This window comes from Puma concolor, chromosome E4 (genome assembly GCF_028749965.1).
Source record: "Puma concolor isolate L17-30 chromosome E4, mPumCon1.1.hap2, whole genome shotgun sequence".
In the NCBI taxonomy this organism is placed as follows: Eukaryota; Metazoa; Chordata; class Mammalia; order Carnivora; family Felidae; genus Puma; species Puma concolor.
Window position 1 is genome coordinate 42,327,157 of NC_141683.1, and position 19,603 is coordinate 42,346,759.

The 19,603-nt window shown below is 53.8% G+C and overlaps 1 protein-coding gene across 1 annotated transcript in view; it reads left to right on the forward strand.

Annotated features, from left to right (window-relative positions):
• LHX4 (LIM homeobox 4) overlaps positions 1-19,603 on the forward strand; it is a 46,299-nt gene that overhangs the window by 17,506 nt on the left and 9,190 nt on the right. The window contains exon 3 of the mRNA XM_025921128.2: positions 16,332-16,534. Coding sequence (XP_025776913.1) covers positions 16,332-16,534 — 203 coding nt within the window. The remainder of the gene's footprint in view (positions 1-16,331; positions 16,535-19,603) is intronic.

Consider the following 19,603-nt stretch of genomic DNA (forward strand, 5'->3'; position numbering starts at 1 on the left):
AATGCCAGTCCTGGATCCAGGACATGTTTCTCCCAAATCCTGCCAAGGTTGAACTTCAGAGAACAGGTGATTTGAATTTCTGAGGATTCTCAAATTTCATTAGCCCAATACGAGTTGAAAAGCACATTAAAGGTGATCTTGGTTTCCACTGGGGCTTCCTCCAAGGCTTGTGCTCAGAAGGCAACACTCATTGTCGCCGTCACACTTGGGTCAAAAATGCACTGCTCTCTCCCTTGGTGTGCGTGTGAGCATGCTCACTCACACGTGCCTGTGTGTTCATGCCTGTGCCCGTATGCTGCCTGAGGGCAGGGGCAGTAGGCGCGCAGGCACATCCAACAGATTCCTGATGGCTCCGACTCAGGGCCGGGCCTCTGGCTCTCCCTCTAGGTCTTTTCCGTGCTCTCCGTCCTCCCGGTCTTCCTTTTGCTCTCTCACCTCTGAACCTTGCCTTGCTTCCTTCATTCTGGCGTTTACACAGTTCTGCTCCCTCCTCCTACATCCTTCCCCGTGGGCAACCAGAGTCATTCGTTATTCATTTCTCAGTGACATCCGGGCCAAGCCCCACGGCAGCTCTTGTAGGCCCCGCACGGAGTGACTCTCATCACGTGTGTGTTCGTGTGCGTGAACGTTGTGTGCCTGTGTGCACCTGTGAAGGTGAATGTGTGAGCAAGGAGGGGCAAGAGGACACAGTAGGCGGGGCCTGGCCTTGGGGTCGGGTCAACTGTCCCCGCTTCCAAGTTCTGTGCACCATCTTCCTAATTGTCCATGTACCTTTGGGAAGCCTCAGTGAGCTCCCGGGGCATGGCCTTTTTTTTTTTTTTAATGTTTATTTAACTTTGAGAGAGAATGACAGTGTGAGGGGAGGAGGGGCAGAGAGAGAGGGAGACACAGAATCCGAAGCAGGCTCCAAGCTGTCAGCACAGAGCCTGACGCGGGGCTCGAACTCACAAACTGCGAGTTCATGACCTGAGCGGAAGTCCGACGCTTAACCGACTGAGCCACCCAGGCGCCCCAGGGGCATGGCCTTCTTGCCCAGCTGGGACAGGGTAGGTGCTGAGATGTCCCCGAGTTAGACCACTGGCTGGGGTGCAGGCAAAACCCATTAGGATCACATCACAGGACTCTGTCACCAGAGCAGCTCCTTTGAGCGCCTGCCTGGGGTTTGGAACTTGACCTTGACTGGCTGGCTCTGAGTGTTTGGGAAAGGGAAGTGGTCACAGCTCAGGTGTAGGTTCGGGCTTGGGAGAAGTAGTGATGAGGAAAGATGGTCCCTTCAGAAGGGACCTGGGGTGCAGGCTGGGGGAGGAGTAGCATAGGCCTATGAGTCATAAGCCCAAGACCAGAAATAACAATGACAGTTACTTGCTCAGGCCAGGCCACTGACCTCTTGCCTCTGTGGCTTCCCCATGCCATGACCCTCATTTGGATCCTTCCAGGGCATTATTCATAACTCATAACTCACCTCCCACTTCCTTGAGGCCACATGTCCCCCCACCACACCGGCATCCAACCTCACCACTGACCCCGGCCCCCAGCTCCTTCAGCAAGGCCCCCTCTGCCTACAGAACATTCCAGATGCATTGTGCTATCAGAGCCTTCCACCCTGCCTCTCTTCTAGTCCTACCTCACTGCTTCCTTGGGTTCCCAATGCCCCCCAGCAGGGTGCCCCCTTTCCCAGGCAGGCCTTGACCCTGGCTATTGTATCCTCCAGGGATGATGTCTGTCCTCTGAAGGTCTCCCCCATTCTTCCATGGCCGTGAGTCCAGCTCTTCAGCGGATGGGCACCCTGAGTTGCCTTGTTTTTGCTCACTCCTCCCGCGCCTGTTTGATCTTTCTTGTTGGCATGAGGAAAGACTTATTAGGTATTATTTTTCTGTCCCCGGCATATGCACCTGGCCTTGTCTACAGACCATCACTGGGTTTGATCACATAGTGAATTTACAGCATGCTTGGTGACCAGTTTCTTCTGTCCCTCACATGACGTCCTGTGAATCCTGGAGGCCCAGGCTGCCTGAGAAATGCACAGGCCCATAATTCAGTCGCAGTTACTTTCCTGGTTCCATAGGACTGCCCTGCTTCATAAAATGACCCACCCTCAGGGCTGGATCCTCTTGTGAAGTAGGGGAACAGGCCACAGATTCAGTGCTGAATCCAGGTCATTAATTCTGAGATGAAGTGCTGCGTGGAGAGAAATTTATTTTTGTTTTTAAGTTTTATTTATTTGGGGTGCCTGGGTGGCTCAGTCGGTTAAGCATCCAACTTCGGCTCAGGTCGTGATCTCACAGTTGGTGAGTTCAGGCCCCGCGTCGGGCTCTGTGCTGACAGCTTGGACTCTGGAGCCTGCTTTGGATTCTGTGTCTCCCTCTCGCTCTTCCCCCTCCCCTGCTGACACAATGTCTCTCTCTTTCTCAAAAATACATAAACATTAAAAAAAATTTTTTTTAAGTTTTATTTATTTATTTTGAGAAAGAGAGCACACATGAGTGGGGGGAGGTGTAGAGAGAGAGAGGGAGAGCAAGAGAATCCCAAGCAGGCTCCATGCTGTCAGTGCAGAGCCCCACACAGGGCTCAATCCTACCAACTGTGAGATTATGACCTGGGCTGAAATCAAGAGTCAGATGCTTAACCAACTGAGCCACCCAGGCCCCCTGTGTGGAGAGAAGTTAAAAGCTGAGGTGATTCTCCCCGCTGATAATGGAGATTGAAGATTGGGCCACTCTGAAGCCGCCCAGGGAAGACACTTGGATTCACGGGCAGTCAGGCCCCACACGGCTCTTGGGGACTGTGGCTGTTCGGTGCAGGAAGACACAGCCGCAGGTGCAATTTGGTATAGCAAGTCACAGTGCGAGGCGAGGACACTGAGGGAATCAGTCCTCCAGGGTCAGACTGGCTTCACCCCTCTCCCACCCCCCTGCCGGGGTCTTGGGATCCACTGCCCACTTGGGGCTCAGGCTGTAACCTGGCTGCAGAGCCCATGGTCCCCTCCTCATTATGGTTCATTAAACATCACCAGGCACCTGCTTTCACATGGCGCACAGGATACCTGTGAGCAGAGAGAGAATACGAGGCAGGGCGGGAGGGGCAGAGCAGTTCCCGGAGCCCCAAGCCCCTTCCTGTCCTGCAGGAGGCTGCCAGAGTCACTTCCAGCAGCCTTGTGAGAGGGAAGGTCGGCGCCATGAGCTTGAATTCACCTGTCAGACTTCAGGATGCTCTCAGCTGCGGGATTTGGAAGAGGCCTGGTCAGAGCCAGGGAGACTCTCTGCTCTACGCTCCTTGAAGAAAAAGAAAAAGGAAAGAAAAATCACTGCCCTTTTCAGATACCTGCCCCATAGCCCTGCTCGGAGGGGCACTGACCTCACTGATCAGCATTGTGGTTCTAATTTTCAGGATCAATATTTTAAATCTCTTTGCCCATAACAAGGGGAAGGGCCACTGCTTTGCGTAACTCCAAGGGGTATCCTTTATCCTGCGTGAAGATTTTCGAATCAAGACTGTCATGTGAAGAGTACCCTGCCGCAGGTATGTGATACCTCAGAAGTGGGGTGAGGTCAGCCTTCCATCAGCCTTCAGCCCACGAGATGTGATAATACTGGTGGCTGACAGCAGAGGGCGATGTTGATGTGTGCACAGACCAAGAAAGAAGTATTGTTGGAAGGTTGTACTCTGTGGTTGTTGCATTTTTCTCTTGGAGCTGTTGAATTCTGTCTTGCTCGGTAACATTGGCTGATCTTTACTGTTGTTTGTTGTTTTTGCCTCCTGGGTCCTTGGCTGCCTTTCTCAACAGGAAATAAAAGTCTGAGACCGAGAGGAGAGGCACGGAGTTGACTAAACGCAGTGGTTCCGAGGCTATCGCAAATGAATCACAAGCTGAGGAGCCAACGGCTCTTTCTGTTGTATTTGCTAAGCGAGTCCTTTCTGGGCTGCGTGTCCCGTACGTCCCAGGTCCCCATCTCCTGGCAAAGAGACCAGGGCCTGGTGAGGGCAGGAGTCTGGGAGTAGAGCTTCTGGGTCCCCTCCTCATCACTGACTGGGTCCTGGGAGGGGCTTGGCAGCTCTCTTACTCTGAAGTGCAGTGAATAGCACAGGTTCTCTGCTCCAGGAACTGGGTGCCCTTGGGCAGGTTCCTTAACATCTCTGAACTCCACTGTCCTCTTCAGAAAAAAATGGGAATGTTAATGGTGCATGCTTTAGAAGACCTGGCACACAGGAGCATTTCACAAAAGGGAGTTATTTTATAAACAGAGGGGTTTAGTGAACCCAGACGGTGCTCGGTTGGATTCCTGTCCCGTCTCGTGCTAGCTGTTTGTCAGAAAACAAGTGACCGGGCCTTTCTGAACCTCACTGCCTTACTGTTAGAAGGAGCTCACTGTGGAGCCCAGAGTCGTGAGATGGGAAGGAAATAGCATGGAAACCATGTCTAGCAGGATGCTGGCTGCTTTACCAGTGTCTCTGGATTTCTGGCCCCGACGTGTGGCCACTTGACCTGCAGCCCTGGAGGGCCAGGCTGTCAGAGCCCTCCCTCGGGGCTAGGCCTGGGCTGGCTTCTCCCGGCCTCCCTCCTCCCCGCCCCCAGCCCTCAGCTTTCAGACCTTCCTATTGAGGTGACATTTAACGTCCTGTTGAGATGAGGGTAGCCTGGCAGAGCTCAGAGGGCACTCTGCATTGTGCTGGGAATAAACCACAGGCTGAAGATGCCGTGGGGATTTACATGAAGATTTGGGAAACAAACCAGCAATTACGACAGTGTGAAAACAAACAGGGCTACGGAATCAAAGAGAGAGCAGCACAGCTTTCGAGAACATTCCAGGCTTGTGTCCCTGACCACCAGGGCTTTGTGCTCATACCCGCAGCGGGGAGCCTGGGGGAAGAGTTGGAGGCATTCTGAGAGTGACTGCCACTCCAGGGGGTTCCTGTCTAAACTTCTTGTGTCTCTGGGGGTGTCTGTCTGTCCCCGAGGCCTTCACCTGCCTGGCGGGCAGAGATGGTCACTTGTGGGGACCCAGTGGGATAGAAGGCCGCTTCACGACTTGTCAGTGGGGAGCTGTGTGGGCCGCTGCCCCGCTTGGCCAGGCGCTTCGGTTCCTCACAGTGCCCCCTCCCCCAGCCAGTCAATCTCCAGGCAGGCTGCCGGCCAAGGGCAGGTAAGCAGCGTCCTTGGGAGCCCGGGAGATGCTGATTTATCCCTGCAGTTGAGAACAGCCTGTTTCAGCTCCAGCATGCCCTGCGTTTGGCCGGGACGCAGGGTGGTTTTGCTGGCTCCGGCCTGGTCTTCACTAGTGACCTTGGCCCAATCACTCTGGTGACCAGGGCCCCCGCCCCTAGGCAGGGCAGATACCCGCAGGAAATCAGGTAATACGGGCAAAGTCCTGCTCAGCCTCTCTGCGAGGTGGACTTCGCAGAGTGGCCCGCTTTGGGTTTGAATGCAGATTCTATGTGACCTGGGGGCATTTGATCTCTGAGCCTCACCATCCCGCCTCGAAAGAGGGATGGGAACACACATCTCCACTTTTCTGGATTACCCTGAGGATGAAGTAAGATTTAGGAAGTGCTTTGTAGTCGTCATTAGGGGTTATTCTTGCTGAAGTCATGATGGTGAATGTGTATGGAAGGAGGAGAAAGAAAGAGAGAAGGAGGTTCGTAGGGGCTGAGGCTACAAAAGGCTGCAGACAAGACAGGGGTTCCGGGGTGGGACTTGTGTCCACCTGCCTGTGTCCAGTTGGCAGGTCAGGTGATTGGTACAATGGTCTGCCTGGTGGTGTGGGGGCAGGTGAGAGCTACCACAAGCCCTCCCCAGGGGACGCCATCCTTCCCCGTGTGGTCCAGAGCTTTGTGGGTGTGACTGCAGCCTTCAGCCTTTTCTTCCCAGAGTGGGGTTCCCGGCTCGGGCCGGGGGAGACCAGCCTGTGTGCTTGTGTGGCCATCTCCAGCCAGCTTTTACTTTGTAGCCCCAGGAAGAGGCCACTTCAGTTCTGGGGTTGATTGCTGGTCCAGTCTGGGTCCAGGTCCTTGTGAGCCAGTGTTATTTCTGGTAACTACACACCTGCTAGCCTCCCCCCTCCACGCGCATGGCCATGTGCATGCATTCACACACACACACACACACACACACACACATATTCTAGCAAAATGTGCTTAAGGAACCCACAGGGGGAGGGTCTCTTTGACGTGTGACTTTCCATAATTTCTGAATAGTTTATAGTCTAATTCCCTCGCTAAGCAAATTAAACCTTTTAAGGTAACGATCAGATGGTCCAGATAGTGTCTGTGCATGTGGACATTTGTAAGATTCAAACACACTGGTGGGACCAGGCCCACAGTCATTTGCGAAGGCCTGTAATCAAGGCAGAAGCAATTACTTAGCGGAGCAGCTCCCCCTGGGACCCGAGGCCGTATATCAGGCGGTGATGAGTCCGCGGATTGTCTCCCCGCCCCAGAGGCCCCGGTTCAGCTGCGCCTGCCCAGCCTGGGGCGAAGGCCTCCTGACATCTGTGGGGCCTGCAGCCCAGAGACTTTTCGGCCTTGGGGAATCTGTTTGGAGCCAAGTGGTTGCAAATCAACCTGGGAGTGAGATGGCATCTGAGCTGTGGAAACAGGTCCCCAAGCAGAGAGGGGTCTGGGTTCCTCAGGGGTGGGACGTGTGGAGGCGCCTCTTCATCCCAGGAAAACACACCGGCCAGTGGGGGGGGGTGGCCCCCGTCTCCTCCTCGGTGAAGTTCAACCACCTGCCCTCTCCTTCATCTCCACCCCAGGCATTCGGTCACGGGCTCCCAGCTCTTTCTATTCCCACTGCCTCTGCCCCCTCTCAGCCCCTGTCATCTCCCCTCTGTGCAGCTGGAAGCTTCTTCCTGCCAGGCCTCCCCAAATGCCCTGCCCAGCACTTGGCCGCTGTGATCCGGCTCCGCCTCATTTCCTGCTGGTTCTCTGGCCCAGGTCACACAGGAGGGTCCCACGAGAGCCAGTGTCTGGCTTGTGGCTCTGACTCTGTGGCCCTGGGAGCCCCACTTGAGGAGAAGCCACAGGCGAATGAGAGCTGGGCTCTGTGGCCCGAGCGACGTGTCAGCGCAGCAGGTGTGAGGAGTCAGATGGGACCTCCGTCCCTGAATGTCCCTGCCACACCACCATTGAGAATGGGTCCTTAGGTCTTGGGGGACTCAAGAATCAACAAGCAACCTGCAGATGCCACAGGGGTGCTGAGACATCTGTGACACAGGGCTTCTCTGAGTGGTCTGCATGGGGGCCTTGCTAACTGCGGACACTGGGCCCGGGGTCAGGAGTCGGGGTGGCTCTTCCAGTTGTAAGCAGACATCCCAGGTGGTTCCTCTGCACAGGGCAACTTGGTGACAGCTGAGTGAACAGGCAGAGAGGAATTAGCCTGGAGTGAGCAGAGTAGGTGCCAGGAGGTAGGAATGGGAAGGAGGGGGAGTGTAGTTGAGCCGGAGACAGCTCCCAGCCTGTCCCCATCCGGGAATGGAAATACCTACCTGGGAGGGCCATTGTGCAGTTTAAATGAGGTAGCTCACATGAAATTGCCTGCGTACTATGTGCTCGATGCGTGTTTGCCGAAACTAAGGGAGGTGGGCTGGACTCTTGCAGAAGAGGGTCGGATCCGGGTCCGATGTCCCATTACCTCTTGGGAAACAAATCTATCCCCAGCTGGGAACGGGGGGAGGGTGGAGCATGACTGAGGGAAAGGGGGAGTTGGGCTCCCTAGCCCCTTCTCTGCCACTAACTAAGCTGTGTGATCTTGGACACGTTACTGCCCCTCTCTGGGCCCCAGTTTTGTTCTGTGTTAAATGAGGGGGTTGGACTGGGTAACTGGTTCTAAAGCTTTTCTAGTAGCATCCACCTCAGGATAATATTGAATGTTTATCAAGAAGAAAAGCATTACATTAAAAAAAAAAAACAGCACCTGGGTGGCTCTGTCAGTTAAGTGTCCTGCCTTGGCTCAGGTCATGATCTTGAGGTTTGTGAGTTCAAGCCCCGCATCCGGCTTCACGCTGACAGCATGGGACCTGCTTGGGATTTTTTTCTCTCTCCCTCTCTCTCTGCCCTCCCCCACTGTCTCTCTCAAAATAAATAAACCTAAAAAATAAAGAAAGAACCCTCCCCAGCAAAAAGCAGAGCGCTGTGGGGGCAGTTCCAATGGGTCTGGGAGCGTGTGTTGTGGGGGGCTGTGTTTCTATTCCTGAAGCTTCTGATATTACCTGGTGTCAGGCCTTCTCCAAATATGGCCCCTGTCTATGTCTGGAGAAGGCTGGCCGTTCTGGGGCAGAACTTTATGCGCCCGTGACATGGCTGTGGTGGTGATATATGTTGGAAATATTGGTACATACAGTAACAGTAAATATCAGCAACTTACCTGTCAAGTGTGGTGATAGATAAAAGAAATACATGTAGGGAAGTGTCAGCCGGGAAAAAAATATACAGCCCGCAGTAAATCACCACCAAGCAATTAAAGCATAAAATTAAGTTATGCAGTATTTTGTTTCCTCAGGACAGTGCACTGTGCTGCGTCAGCCCCCACACGCAGTCGTTGGCGTGGGCCTGGGCTCACACCCCCCAGCTGCCTCCTGATGGCCGAGTAACGAAGAACATCGGGTTCAAATCCCAGCTCCACTGTTTCCGGCTGTGTGGTCTCTCACACGTCATCGACCCTCTCTGAACTTATTTCCTCATGCGTAAATGGGGGACGAGTATTGATGCGTACCACAGGCATAAGCATTCCTTGTTTATTCACCAGCTCTTCACAGAACACGTGTCCTGGTCCGGTACTGCTGGAGGTACTGGACTTGGCGGTGAACAAATCAGATACGGTGCCTGCTGGGCATGGAGAGATTGGGTAGACAAACAAGAATGGTGAGGTGCATCCAGGGGAGATGTGGAAGGAAGTGCTGGATGGAGCATGGGGGTGGTCAAGGAATGCCCCTGGAGAAGGTGACGTTTGCGGGGTAACCTGCAGGAAATGCAGACATGAGCCATGTAGGTAACTGGGGAAAGAGCACCCCAAGCTGAGGAAGCCCGAGGAGCCAGTGTGGCCGGGCGAGTGAGCAGGCAGAGTGGTAGGAGAGGAGGCTAGGTAGTCTTGGAAGGTCTTGGAAGCCAGTAAAGGGACTTCAGCTTTTACCCTGAGCCAGGGGGGAGCCACCGGAAGGTGTGGAGCAGGGGAGTGAGATGGGATCACTGTGGCCATTGTGGGGGGAAGGGCTGAAGCCACAAGAGCCCTTAGTGGTGGGCAAGGCGTGATGGGGCCCTGAACTAGGGAGGCAGAGGTACAGATGGTCAGAAGTGGTCCAATTCTTGACCGAATTTTGGGTAGAACCGACAGGGTTTGCTGACATATTGGGTGGACGTGTGCAAGGCTTTCAGCCTTAGTCACTGGAAGAATGAAATCACCATTCTCTGACGCAGGCGGGGCTGGGGCGGTGCAGATTCTGGGGAGGATCAGGAGTTTGGTTTCAGACATCCAAGCAGAGAGGCTGAAGAGACAGTGGGATATACCAGTCTGAGCTAGGCGAGAGGTCTGGGTGAGAGGTGGAAGTGAAGTCCCCAGCGAGTGGGGTAGATGGAGGAGAGGCTGCTGGGGGGGGGGGGGGGTGTGGGGGAGAAGGGACAGAGCCAGGAGAGCTGGTCCTGTAGCCAAGTAAGCACAATGTTCTAAGGAGGAGGGAGAGAGCCAATGCCATCGAAAAGTCAGGGGAGACAAGACCTGATCACTGGGCCAGCAACGCTGGGGTCATGGGTGACCTTGGCAAGTGCAGTTTGGGTTGATTGGTGGGTGACACCTGACTGGAGTGTGTATCAGTAAAGGTTCTCCAGAGAATGGAACCAGCAGGCTGTGTGTGTGTGTGTGTGTGGTGTGTGTGTGTAATATAAAGAGATTTATTATAAGGATTGGCTCATGTGATTTTGGAGTCAGAGAAGCCCTGAGATCTGCAGTCAGCAAGCTGGAGGCCCAGGAGGGCTGATAGTGTGTAAATTCTGGTCCAGAAACCAGCAGCGTTGAGGTCTAAGAAGAGCTGATTTTTTAGTTCAAGTTTAAAGGCAGGAAAAAGCCAATGTGACCTCTCAAGGAAGTCAGGCAGGAGGAATTTCCTCTCTATCTTGGGATAGTCAGCCTTTCTGTTATATTCAAGCCTTCAGCTGATTGGATGAGGCCCAGCCACAATGGGGAGGGCAATCTGCTTTACTCAACCTACTGATTCATATGTTAATCTCATCCCAAAACACCCTCACACACACTCAGAATAATGTTTGACCAAATATCTGGGCACCCCCATGGCCCAGTCAAGTTGACACATAAAATTAACTAACCATCAGAGTGGATTCAAGAAAAGAGTGGTGGGGCAGGGGAGGTGGTGCCTGGGTGGCTTAGTTAAAGCTTCTGGCTCTGGGTTTCAGCTCAGGTCATGGTCTCGCGATTCATGGGTTTGAGCCCCCCGGTGGGTCTCCACCGCTGGAGCCTGTCTGGGATTCTCTCTCCCCGCTCCCCTGCTTACGCTGTCTCTCTCAAGATAGATAAATAAGCTAAAAAAAAAAAAAAAAAAAAAAAGAGGAGTGGGAACAGGGGCATTAGAGACCTTGCATGTAGACCCTTCTTTTGGGGAATTTTGCTCTACAGGGAGTAGAGAAGTTGGGTGGTAGATGGAGGGAGATGCGGGGTCAAAAGAGGGTTTTTGAAGTGGCAGAAATAATAGCCTGCTGGGTAGGATCTAGTTGAGAGGGGAAATTAATCACGTGGGGGCAAAAGGAACAGTTGCTGGAGGAATGATCTTATTAGGCAGGAAGAAAAGGGCTCCGTGCCTAAGTGGGCAGCTGGCCTTGAACAGGGGCACAGGTGGTTCTGGGGTAGGAAGCAGAGGGAAGGCAGGACAAATGGGTGGCCGGACAGGACAGCTGAGTGCCCCTTTTCCCTGGGAAATGGGAAGCCACTGGCTGAGGGGTTGGGGGCGGGGAGCTGGAGAGAGGAGGTGTTTGGGAGCACAGGAGAGTGAATGCACTAGGGAGTACACCTCCCTGTGGCTCCCGGGCCCTGTTGAGACACGGGTCACAGATTTGAACTGAGCCTCGTCGGTGAGGTGCTGTGTCTACTCCCTGTCTGGTGGAGAAAGCAGAGGGTGGCGAGCGGGGTGGTGAGGTGAGGCTGTGTGCAAGGGAGGGGTTAGTAAGCAGAGGCCTTGCTGGGTGAGGAGGAGCGCCGGGCCAGGAGGGGAGCGAGGACCCGTGCACAGCACAGCGGGAGCACTAGCTGGACCCCGCGTCAGCAGAGCTGTGGGGCTTGGTGCCTCGGGGAGGGAACTAGAAGGTCCAGAAGACGGCGTGATGGCTGGAAAGTACCGCTGGAGGCACTGCAGTTCCTGCCAACAGAAGGTCTGAGTGGACTAGGGGATGAGTGGCTGAGGAAGGGTAGTGGCCATGACCTTCAGAGGAAGAGGTCAGAGAATTGAGGGAGCAGGGGCAGGAAGGACTGTTGTGTGGCTATCGAAGTCACCAAGCATTATGGCAGGAAGGACAGGACCAAATTCACGGTGGGGGGGGGGGGGCTGGGGGGGTGGAGGAGGTGAGGGGGAGGTGCTGGGATGACCGCCATGAGGAGGTAGCAGGGAGCGGTCGGTGGATTAAGCACAGGTGTGCACACACAGGGGTGCACGGTAGGGGCTTAGTACTTGGGAACTGCTTTCGTTAGTAGCATTTCAGTGTCCAGCGTAGGGCACCTGGGGATCATAGGACAGAGCTTAAAATCAGAACGTGCCAGAACATTCGTGGTATAGGATTTACATGCACCAGTTTCTAGAAGGTGTGCAGGGCCTGCCTGTTGCCCACTTTCTGCAGGATCCAGACACCCTCAGGTTAGTCCACCCCCCCCCCACCACCAGGCTTGTCGACAGCAGCAGGGGTGGACAAGTAAATGGGCAGATGGGAACTCAGGCTGAGCACTGGACCCAAGGGTGAGACTGAGGACACGGGCCTGGCCCCTGTTGGCTGACATCTGGTGCGTTTCCTTAGCCAGTGGTCTAGGCCCCTGAGGCCCGCCCTCAGTGGGGGGCAGAAGTGTGGAAGGTGCAGGCAGGGTCAGTCGCTGTGTTGGGGGTCACCCCCGGGGTGAAGGGTCCCAGAGCAGCCCCTGCATTGCAGGTCTGGGGGCCGCATACTCTGGGGCTCAGAGCAGCTCAGAGCTCCTCTCCCCAAGTTCCCTTCTGGGGTGGGGACAGCACGGCTGGCTTCCCAGTGGAGGTTTGCTGTGATGCCTGCCATGTGCCAGCAGAGCTCTCAGAAGCCCGAGTTCAAGCCCGATTCTCTCTCTCGTTGCCTTTGTGAGCCGCGGCCGGCACCTCACCATCTGAGCCTCAGTTTCTCATCTGTTAGCAGGTATCGTAATACCTGCCTCTACGTTGGACACGCAGGTGACATCTGTCGAATGTGCATGATGATGGCACAAAGCGGGATGCAAAGTTGTATTTTCGTCCACTGCAGCTTCACTGCAACCCGGGTTTGAGTACTTTCTCGGAAAAGCTTTTGACAGGAGTTCTTGTGTTCTGTGTCCTTCCCCGATGGTTCAGACACACTTTTGTTTTTTTTTGTTGTTGTTGTTTTTGTTGTTTTGTTTTATTTTTTTTGTTGTTGTTTAAGTTAATTTATTTGAGAGAGAGAGAGAATACGAGCAGGGAGGGGCAGAGAGAGAGAGAGAGAGAGAGAGAGAGAATCCCAAGCAGGCTCCACACTGCCAGCATGGAACCTGATGCAGGGCTCAAACTCACGAACCTTGAGATCGTGGCCTGAGGTGAAACCAAGAGTCAGTCGCTTAACCTACTGAGCCACCCAGTTGCCCCCAAACACACTTTTTAAGGAGTTCATGTGTTTATTCCTTTGCTCGTTCAGTGGGTCTTTGTTGCCTGTCTACTACAAGCTGGGCAGGGATAAGAGAATTTCCAGTGACGTTGGTCTGAGTAGGAAAGGAACTTGGGCCATTAGTAAGTCCTTCCTCGCATTTTCTTTGTCATTTGGATCACCTCTAGCTGCTTTCCCTGGGGAGACCGGGTGTCCCTGGAGGCCTGGCCAGAGAGATGGTCCTTCTGGTGAGCAGGGCACGGCAGGTTGCAGCAAGAAGGCAGGGCCCTGCACATAGGAGGTGCCTGGGGACAGGAGGAAGGGGGTACTGCCTGGGAAATCTCTCAGAAGCCTTTTCTTGGGGCACCTGGGTGGCTCAGTCGCTTAAGCGTCTGACTTCAGCTCAGGTCACGATCTCATGGTTCGCGGGTTCGAGCCCCGCATCAGGCTCTGTGCCGACAGCTCAGAGCCTGGAGCCTGCTTTGGATTCTGTGTCTCCCTCTCTCTCTGCCCCTCCCTGGCTCACACTGTGTCTCTCTTTCTCTCAAAAATAAGTAAAACATTAAAAAAAAAAAAAAAAAAAAAGGAAGCCTCTTCCTTGGCTGGCATCCAGCTCCACCCCCACTCCAGTGTCCTTCAAATGTGGTCAGGTTGGTTAGACATTGCCTCTCTCAGCAGCCAAGCTCACAGTTTTACCTTATTTTGGACCAGGGGATTTAAACTATGGCCGTCTTGTTATTGCCTGTCACGGAAGGAGTCATCCAGCTTATCCAGGCACGGCTGTCTCCTCTGTGACCCCGGCTGGTCTAAGCTCTGGGAGCTCGGGGACAGTGTCCTCACTACCCTCCCTCTCCAACAAGGCAGCACCTTTTTCTGGGGCCACGGATTCTGACCAGCAGGTGGCGGGGGTGCCCCTTGGCGCTCTGGGAGCCCTGCAGGTTAAGGGGGTGCCCAGAGTCCCCTCATCGAGGATCCTGCTGGCTGTGCTCCAGGGGAGGAAGGTAGTAGGGAGCAACTTCCACTTACCATCGGTATAAATCCCACAATCAGGAAAATTGCTTCAATTGCTAAAAAACGCTGGTGGGAAAGTCCATTTATTTTTCATTTTTCTTGTGCACTTGCCACCCTTATGCATGAATCACTGTCGGTATGTAGATTAAATTTATACCCCCGTTATCTTTCATGTCTCTGGGGCTCTGGTTACTGAAAGCCACGGTCTGCTTCTTAGTGGTGAGAGAGACGTGGTCCTCTCCCAGGGCACTGCCACTGGGGGTCTTCACTGCATTCTGGAGCCTCCCCTTAGCGCTCCTCACCTCAACAAGATCAGACTTGGTGTCTGGAGAACTCTCTGGAGCTGCTGTGGCTCCAGCATCTGCAGCAAAGGATTTGGACACTGGACTCTTAGTGTTTTATGTGGGAGGGCTTCCAGGGAGTGTGAATTGGTCGGGACAAGATACACAAACTGCAGGCATTTTGAAAACACACTCTAGTAACACATATACACACAGGCTTCCTTTCTCTTTGTCCCTCCAACACACACACGCACACGCACACGCACACAAGCACGTACTCACACAGGATACAACCGGGTGCCTGCCTACCTGCCCCTTTAACACAAATGACCTGGTTAGACAGCAGTTGTTGAAGAAGCCTGGTTTCGCAGGTGTTCTGGGAGATGTAGAACTTTCTAGACGCGACAGCATACTTTGTTCTCCATCCTCAGATTTAGCATCTCCGTGTACATCCTCTAAAAGCATGGGTCTCTATTTGCTGATTTATTCATTCAACAAATGTTAACTCTCCTTTCCTGGATCCTGTGCCCCTTTGAGAATCTGATGAAACCCCTCATGATGCACAAATTTGAATGACTCTGGGGTGGTTTGCAGAGCCCGTCCTGAGCCTCGGGCTAAGAACATCAGCTCTGGAGGTCTGCTCCTGTGCCACCCGCAGTCCCCCCTCCACCTCCTCCTCGCCACACCAAGAGACTTTCCAGCAGTTCAGGGGTCTGGGGTCCTTCCAAGCCAGATGCCCCAGCCCCTCACACCCCAACACCCTTCTCAGACCTCATCTCAGAAAAGCAGTCCCCTGGGCCACACTTCTAGACTTAGAGACCCCCCCCACTTCTCTCTCTGTGACACTGTTCCCGGGAGGGGAGCTTCTGAAGACGCAGCTGGCCACGCCTGCTCCAGGCCCCTGCAGCCCCCCAGCAGGTATCATTACTGCATAAGAGACCCATCATTCTGCATTAATCTGGGATTCATCATGATAGCCATGACCATAATTAATTTATTTGGTATTAATGTGGATGAAATATGTACTGTCCTTTCAGGGGAAATCAGGCTGCCTATAAGCATTAGTTAAAAGGACCATTAAAATCAAACCTTCCCCAGATCCATTAGGCGAAGTCTTTCATCCTGAAGAAGATAAAGTTCTGCTGTGTGAAATGTCATGAATAATTAGGTTGATTGCTGTTTTAAACTCTGCCCCTGCCTCTCCAACCCCTCCCGCCTCCCTCCTGAAGGAGTGAAGACTCACCTGTAGTGGAGCACCCCCTTCATCACCCATGTCTACACTGGCCCCAGATTCCCCTCTGGCCTCCATGATCACCGGCGAGGCTCCATGTCTGTGGGCAGCATGGGAAGGAGGCTTAAATGACCCCACTGGACTATATTTTCAATGTGTCTGCTTCTCCCGCCCTCCCGCCCTTGGCCCAGGGTGGCGGTAGGCGCCTTCCTCTTGCCTCAGTGCTGGTCCAGAAAGGTGTAGACCAGGGAGAGGGCCACAGCAGCACTGTGCAAACAGAGGTCTGTAGACTCCTTGTCCTGAATGGCATAGGGGTGCGAACATGCAGATTCCTGGGACCACCTCAGACCAGTGCATTTCAGGGGCTGTACATGGGTAGGGGGTGGTGGTTGGCATGGAGAGCTTTGGCGTGTGCCAGACAGAGGGGAGAGGCAGGAGAGAGAAGCCTTCGGGAGATCCCTGCTCCTGCTGCCAAAGTCAAGTTTCTCCAGAACTCCAGCACGGACGCTGGCACGTGCTGTCTCCTGGCTCCTCTTGCGGGAGCATAAAGAGGTGCTAGCTGGATGCTTTTTGCACACCAGCCCGTGAACACACACAGTGGCCCCGTGGCGCTGGTCCTCTAGGCCTCACCATACAGTCAAAGACCAGGATGTGGAGGGTGAAACAGCCTGCTCAGAGGGGACCCAGAGGGCTATTAACCGGGCATGCGGGAGCCCCTGGCTTGTCAGCCCGGAAGAGGCACGGGAGACTGGCTCTGATCCGGCCTCTTCATTTTGTGGGGAAAGAGCCCGGGGCACAGAGCCATGAGGCTAGAGACAGAGGGGACCGGATGGTAAGCACCGGGTGGCCCAGGCTTTGACGCCCATGGACACCGCAGAGCGGTGGGCAGGAGAGGGGCTGGTATGATAGGAAGTGGGGGGCAGCCAGACACCCCCCCCCCCACACACACACTGAGCTCCAGTCCCTTCCTGCTGCCTTGACAGGCGCTTCGGCACAAAATGCACGGCCTGCCAGCAGGGCATCCCCCCGACCCAGGTGGTGCGCAAGGCGCAGGACTTCGTCTACCACCTGCACTGCTTCGCCTGCATCATCTGCAACCGGCAGCTGGCCACAGGGGACGAGTTCTACCTCATGGAGGACGGGCGTCTGGTGTGCAAGGAGGACTATGAGACGGCCAAGCAGAACGGTGAGCTTCCCCCCACCCCTGCCCCGCCCCGACCTCTGCCCGGGGCTGCCCGCTGCCCGCTCCTCCCCGGTCCTGGTGGCCAATCCCTTGGAGGAGCCCTGCTCCCTTGGAGCCCTGCTCGCTGGCGCCCTGCCTCCTCGGAGAAGCATCCCCAGATCTCTGCAGGACGGTTCATTCTCCACACCCCCCACCCTTTCGCACCCGCTGGCTTCACCGATCGGGTTCCGGTCAGCAAGAGCGTGCTGTCCCCTCCACTGCTTGGTGGGCTTAAGAACAGCCAGGGGCCTCGTGCTTTTCGTGCCGGTGGCTCCTTGCCTGGGGTGGGCCTGGGAGGGGGCGCTGTCTCCCAGTGGACACTGGGGTTGCTCATCTGCCTTGGGTATTGGGGTTCACGTGTTCCTCCGCACTCCCACGCCTCCAAGGCCTCACTGAGTGAGAGCACTAGTGTTGGCCCAAGTCAGCTTCTATTTCAGTCAACTGTCGTGTTTCCCCTGTCAGACCTCAGGCTTGTCGAGGGCAGGGTCTCCCCCTTCCTTGCATCTCCCGAAGTCCCTGATGCAGGATCAAGAGCTCGGCGAGTCTGCGCCTTGGGAGGCTCCAATCTGCCATATAACTTCCCGTCCACCTCCCCTTCCCCCAGCCCCCTCAGGGCCATCGTCCAGGGTCTTCGGCAGAGACCCCTGCACGGCTGAGGCTGATGTCAGGCCCCACCCAGCACGTGGTCGCCACACCTGGAAAACCTGCCCTCACATGGTCAGCCGAGGCAGCGGCTGCTCTGGGCCTAGACAGCTCTGAACCCTCAGAAAGGCCAAGCCTGACTCCCCGTCTCCTGTAGCCCCACCTCAGGCTCCTCACTCACAGCTGGGCCCCCAGGTGGTGTGCCCTTCGCCCTGGCTCCAGATCTGGCATTTGGCCAAACGCAGCCTGGGGGATCTCAGATGCACAAAATTCACAAAACATCAAGGCCATTTGCCTTTGACTAGAATCTTTATCAACTGAGGGTGTGACTGCAGAAAGCAGCTCTGGACAGCTCTGGGCTTGATGAAAACAAAAACCCAAAAAAACAAAAAGCAAAGCAACAACAAATTTCATGCATCTCCTTCTAGATCTTTCCTGGCACATGTGTGTTATATAGATCTGACCCATACATGGAGAAACTGATTTTTCTGCCCAGTAACCACGGTTTCAAGTGAGGGTTTTGTGGTGGTGAGGAGGCAGAGGTACAGAGGCCCTTTTTGTGAGGCAGCCAGCTTTGGTGGGTGGCGGGCAGGAAGGCACCGCAGGGGTGCCGGAGTCAGGGGCGTCCTCTCTCTTCTCCTAGAGCTTTGGAATCGATTCTGATGTCATAGAAGATTAGGGCATCTTGTCGGGGATAAACCATCAAGGCAGATGGACTCAGAGATCCCAGCTGCCTTTGGACCTCTGATGCCCTTCCCCAGAGATACTAAGAATTGCATGACCTCCCTCCAGGCGGGAGGCTGCTTCTCCTCATCAGAGGCCTTGTTTAGACCCTGAGCATCCACGGCCTGGCATCCACCGCTGCTGGGGATGGTTCCAGAGGAGGGGGAGACTTAGCTGGGGAGGCAAGAATGACAGTCGGGTGCACACTTTTCATCAAGGATCATTTGTGCCATAGCAGACCTCTGTAGGACTCTGGATTTGGCATCAGAGGCTGGTGGGCATTGCTGCTCAGTCACTAACGTGGGGGTCCCCTGGCCAGTCGTGTAACTGGTTGAGTCTTGGCTTCTCAGCTCAGTAGGGTCAGTAGGAGGCGGGGAACAGCACCTGCCACATGGAGCTGTTTCCTGAGGGTTAAATAGGATGAGGCTTGTGGAACGGGATGCTGAAGGAGGGTGAGACCAGTGAGGAAGACGAACAAGCAGGGAGGTGAGATCTGCTGTAGGTTTTCAAGTAGCAGAAGGTTACACAGCATTCCTGACGTGTTCCTCCTGCCTCTGGCTGTTGGTGGGCAGGGCCCAGCCCATCCTGTGAAATCTGAGTGATCCTTAGTGCAGCAGGGGACCTTTATCTGCTTTGGGACATTTGGCTTTTTTTTTTTTTTTTTATGTTTTAATTCTTCCTTGCTAATCTAAACCCTCTTTCAGGCTTATAGTTCCCTTCCTGGTGCTACACAAAGGACCTAATATCAGCTATTTGTACCTTAGTGTGAATGATTTTGTTCATTTGTTACATCTCCCTGGATATTTGCATTTTCAATATAATGAGGTTGCATTTTATGCCGGGGACAAGTGCTAGGAGACCCTGCATAATTCAAAACTAACATATTTTAAGACTAATTTTCCCATAGGAATTAATGTAAAAAGTAGGAGGGGGGGATGTATTCTGGAAGCACATAAATCCATAACCAGTGAAGTGTATCTTTGCCTTAATGCTACTTTTTATTTTCTCAGCACTATCTCTAATACCTTGCAGAATGCTCTCTCCTAAATTAACAGCCTAGGATATCATGGTCTCGCTTGGCCTTCCTCATAGCGTTTTATCACATTTAACTTCCGTACCAAAGTTATTGATTTTTGGGTACATTTTTCAGCATGAGCACTGCCACCACTACTTAATGAATACTTGGATGACATTGTTATAGGATATAAAAAAGATTTTAAATTATAATAACAGTGAATGTTAAAATAACAGCATAATAGTTCCCATAATCGCAAGAAGGAAGTCCTATGGATGTAGACAGCAGTTCTGAACAGAGGGGCCACCGGCCCAGGATGATGGGTATATCCCAGTGCGCCACCAGCCCAGGATGACGGGTATATCCCAGTGGCACTGCCATCTAGCCATGGTGACAGCAATTTCTAAATCACGAGGCCAGCTTATTTAAAAATTAGGCAATTCTTGATCAATTAAAATTTTCTGGTTTTATGATTTCAAATTTTATATCTAAAGCCTATACAGGTATTTTTTAAGTGCACTATTTCATACTGGCATCAAACGCTGGCATGCTGTTATCTCTGTAAATATGGGCAGAAGGGATTGATTCCTTATACAGAGTTTGAAATATAGAGAGTTTTGGAGGCTTTCCTCAGTTTCTCCCACGATGGCTCT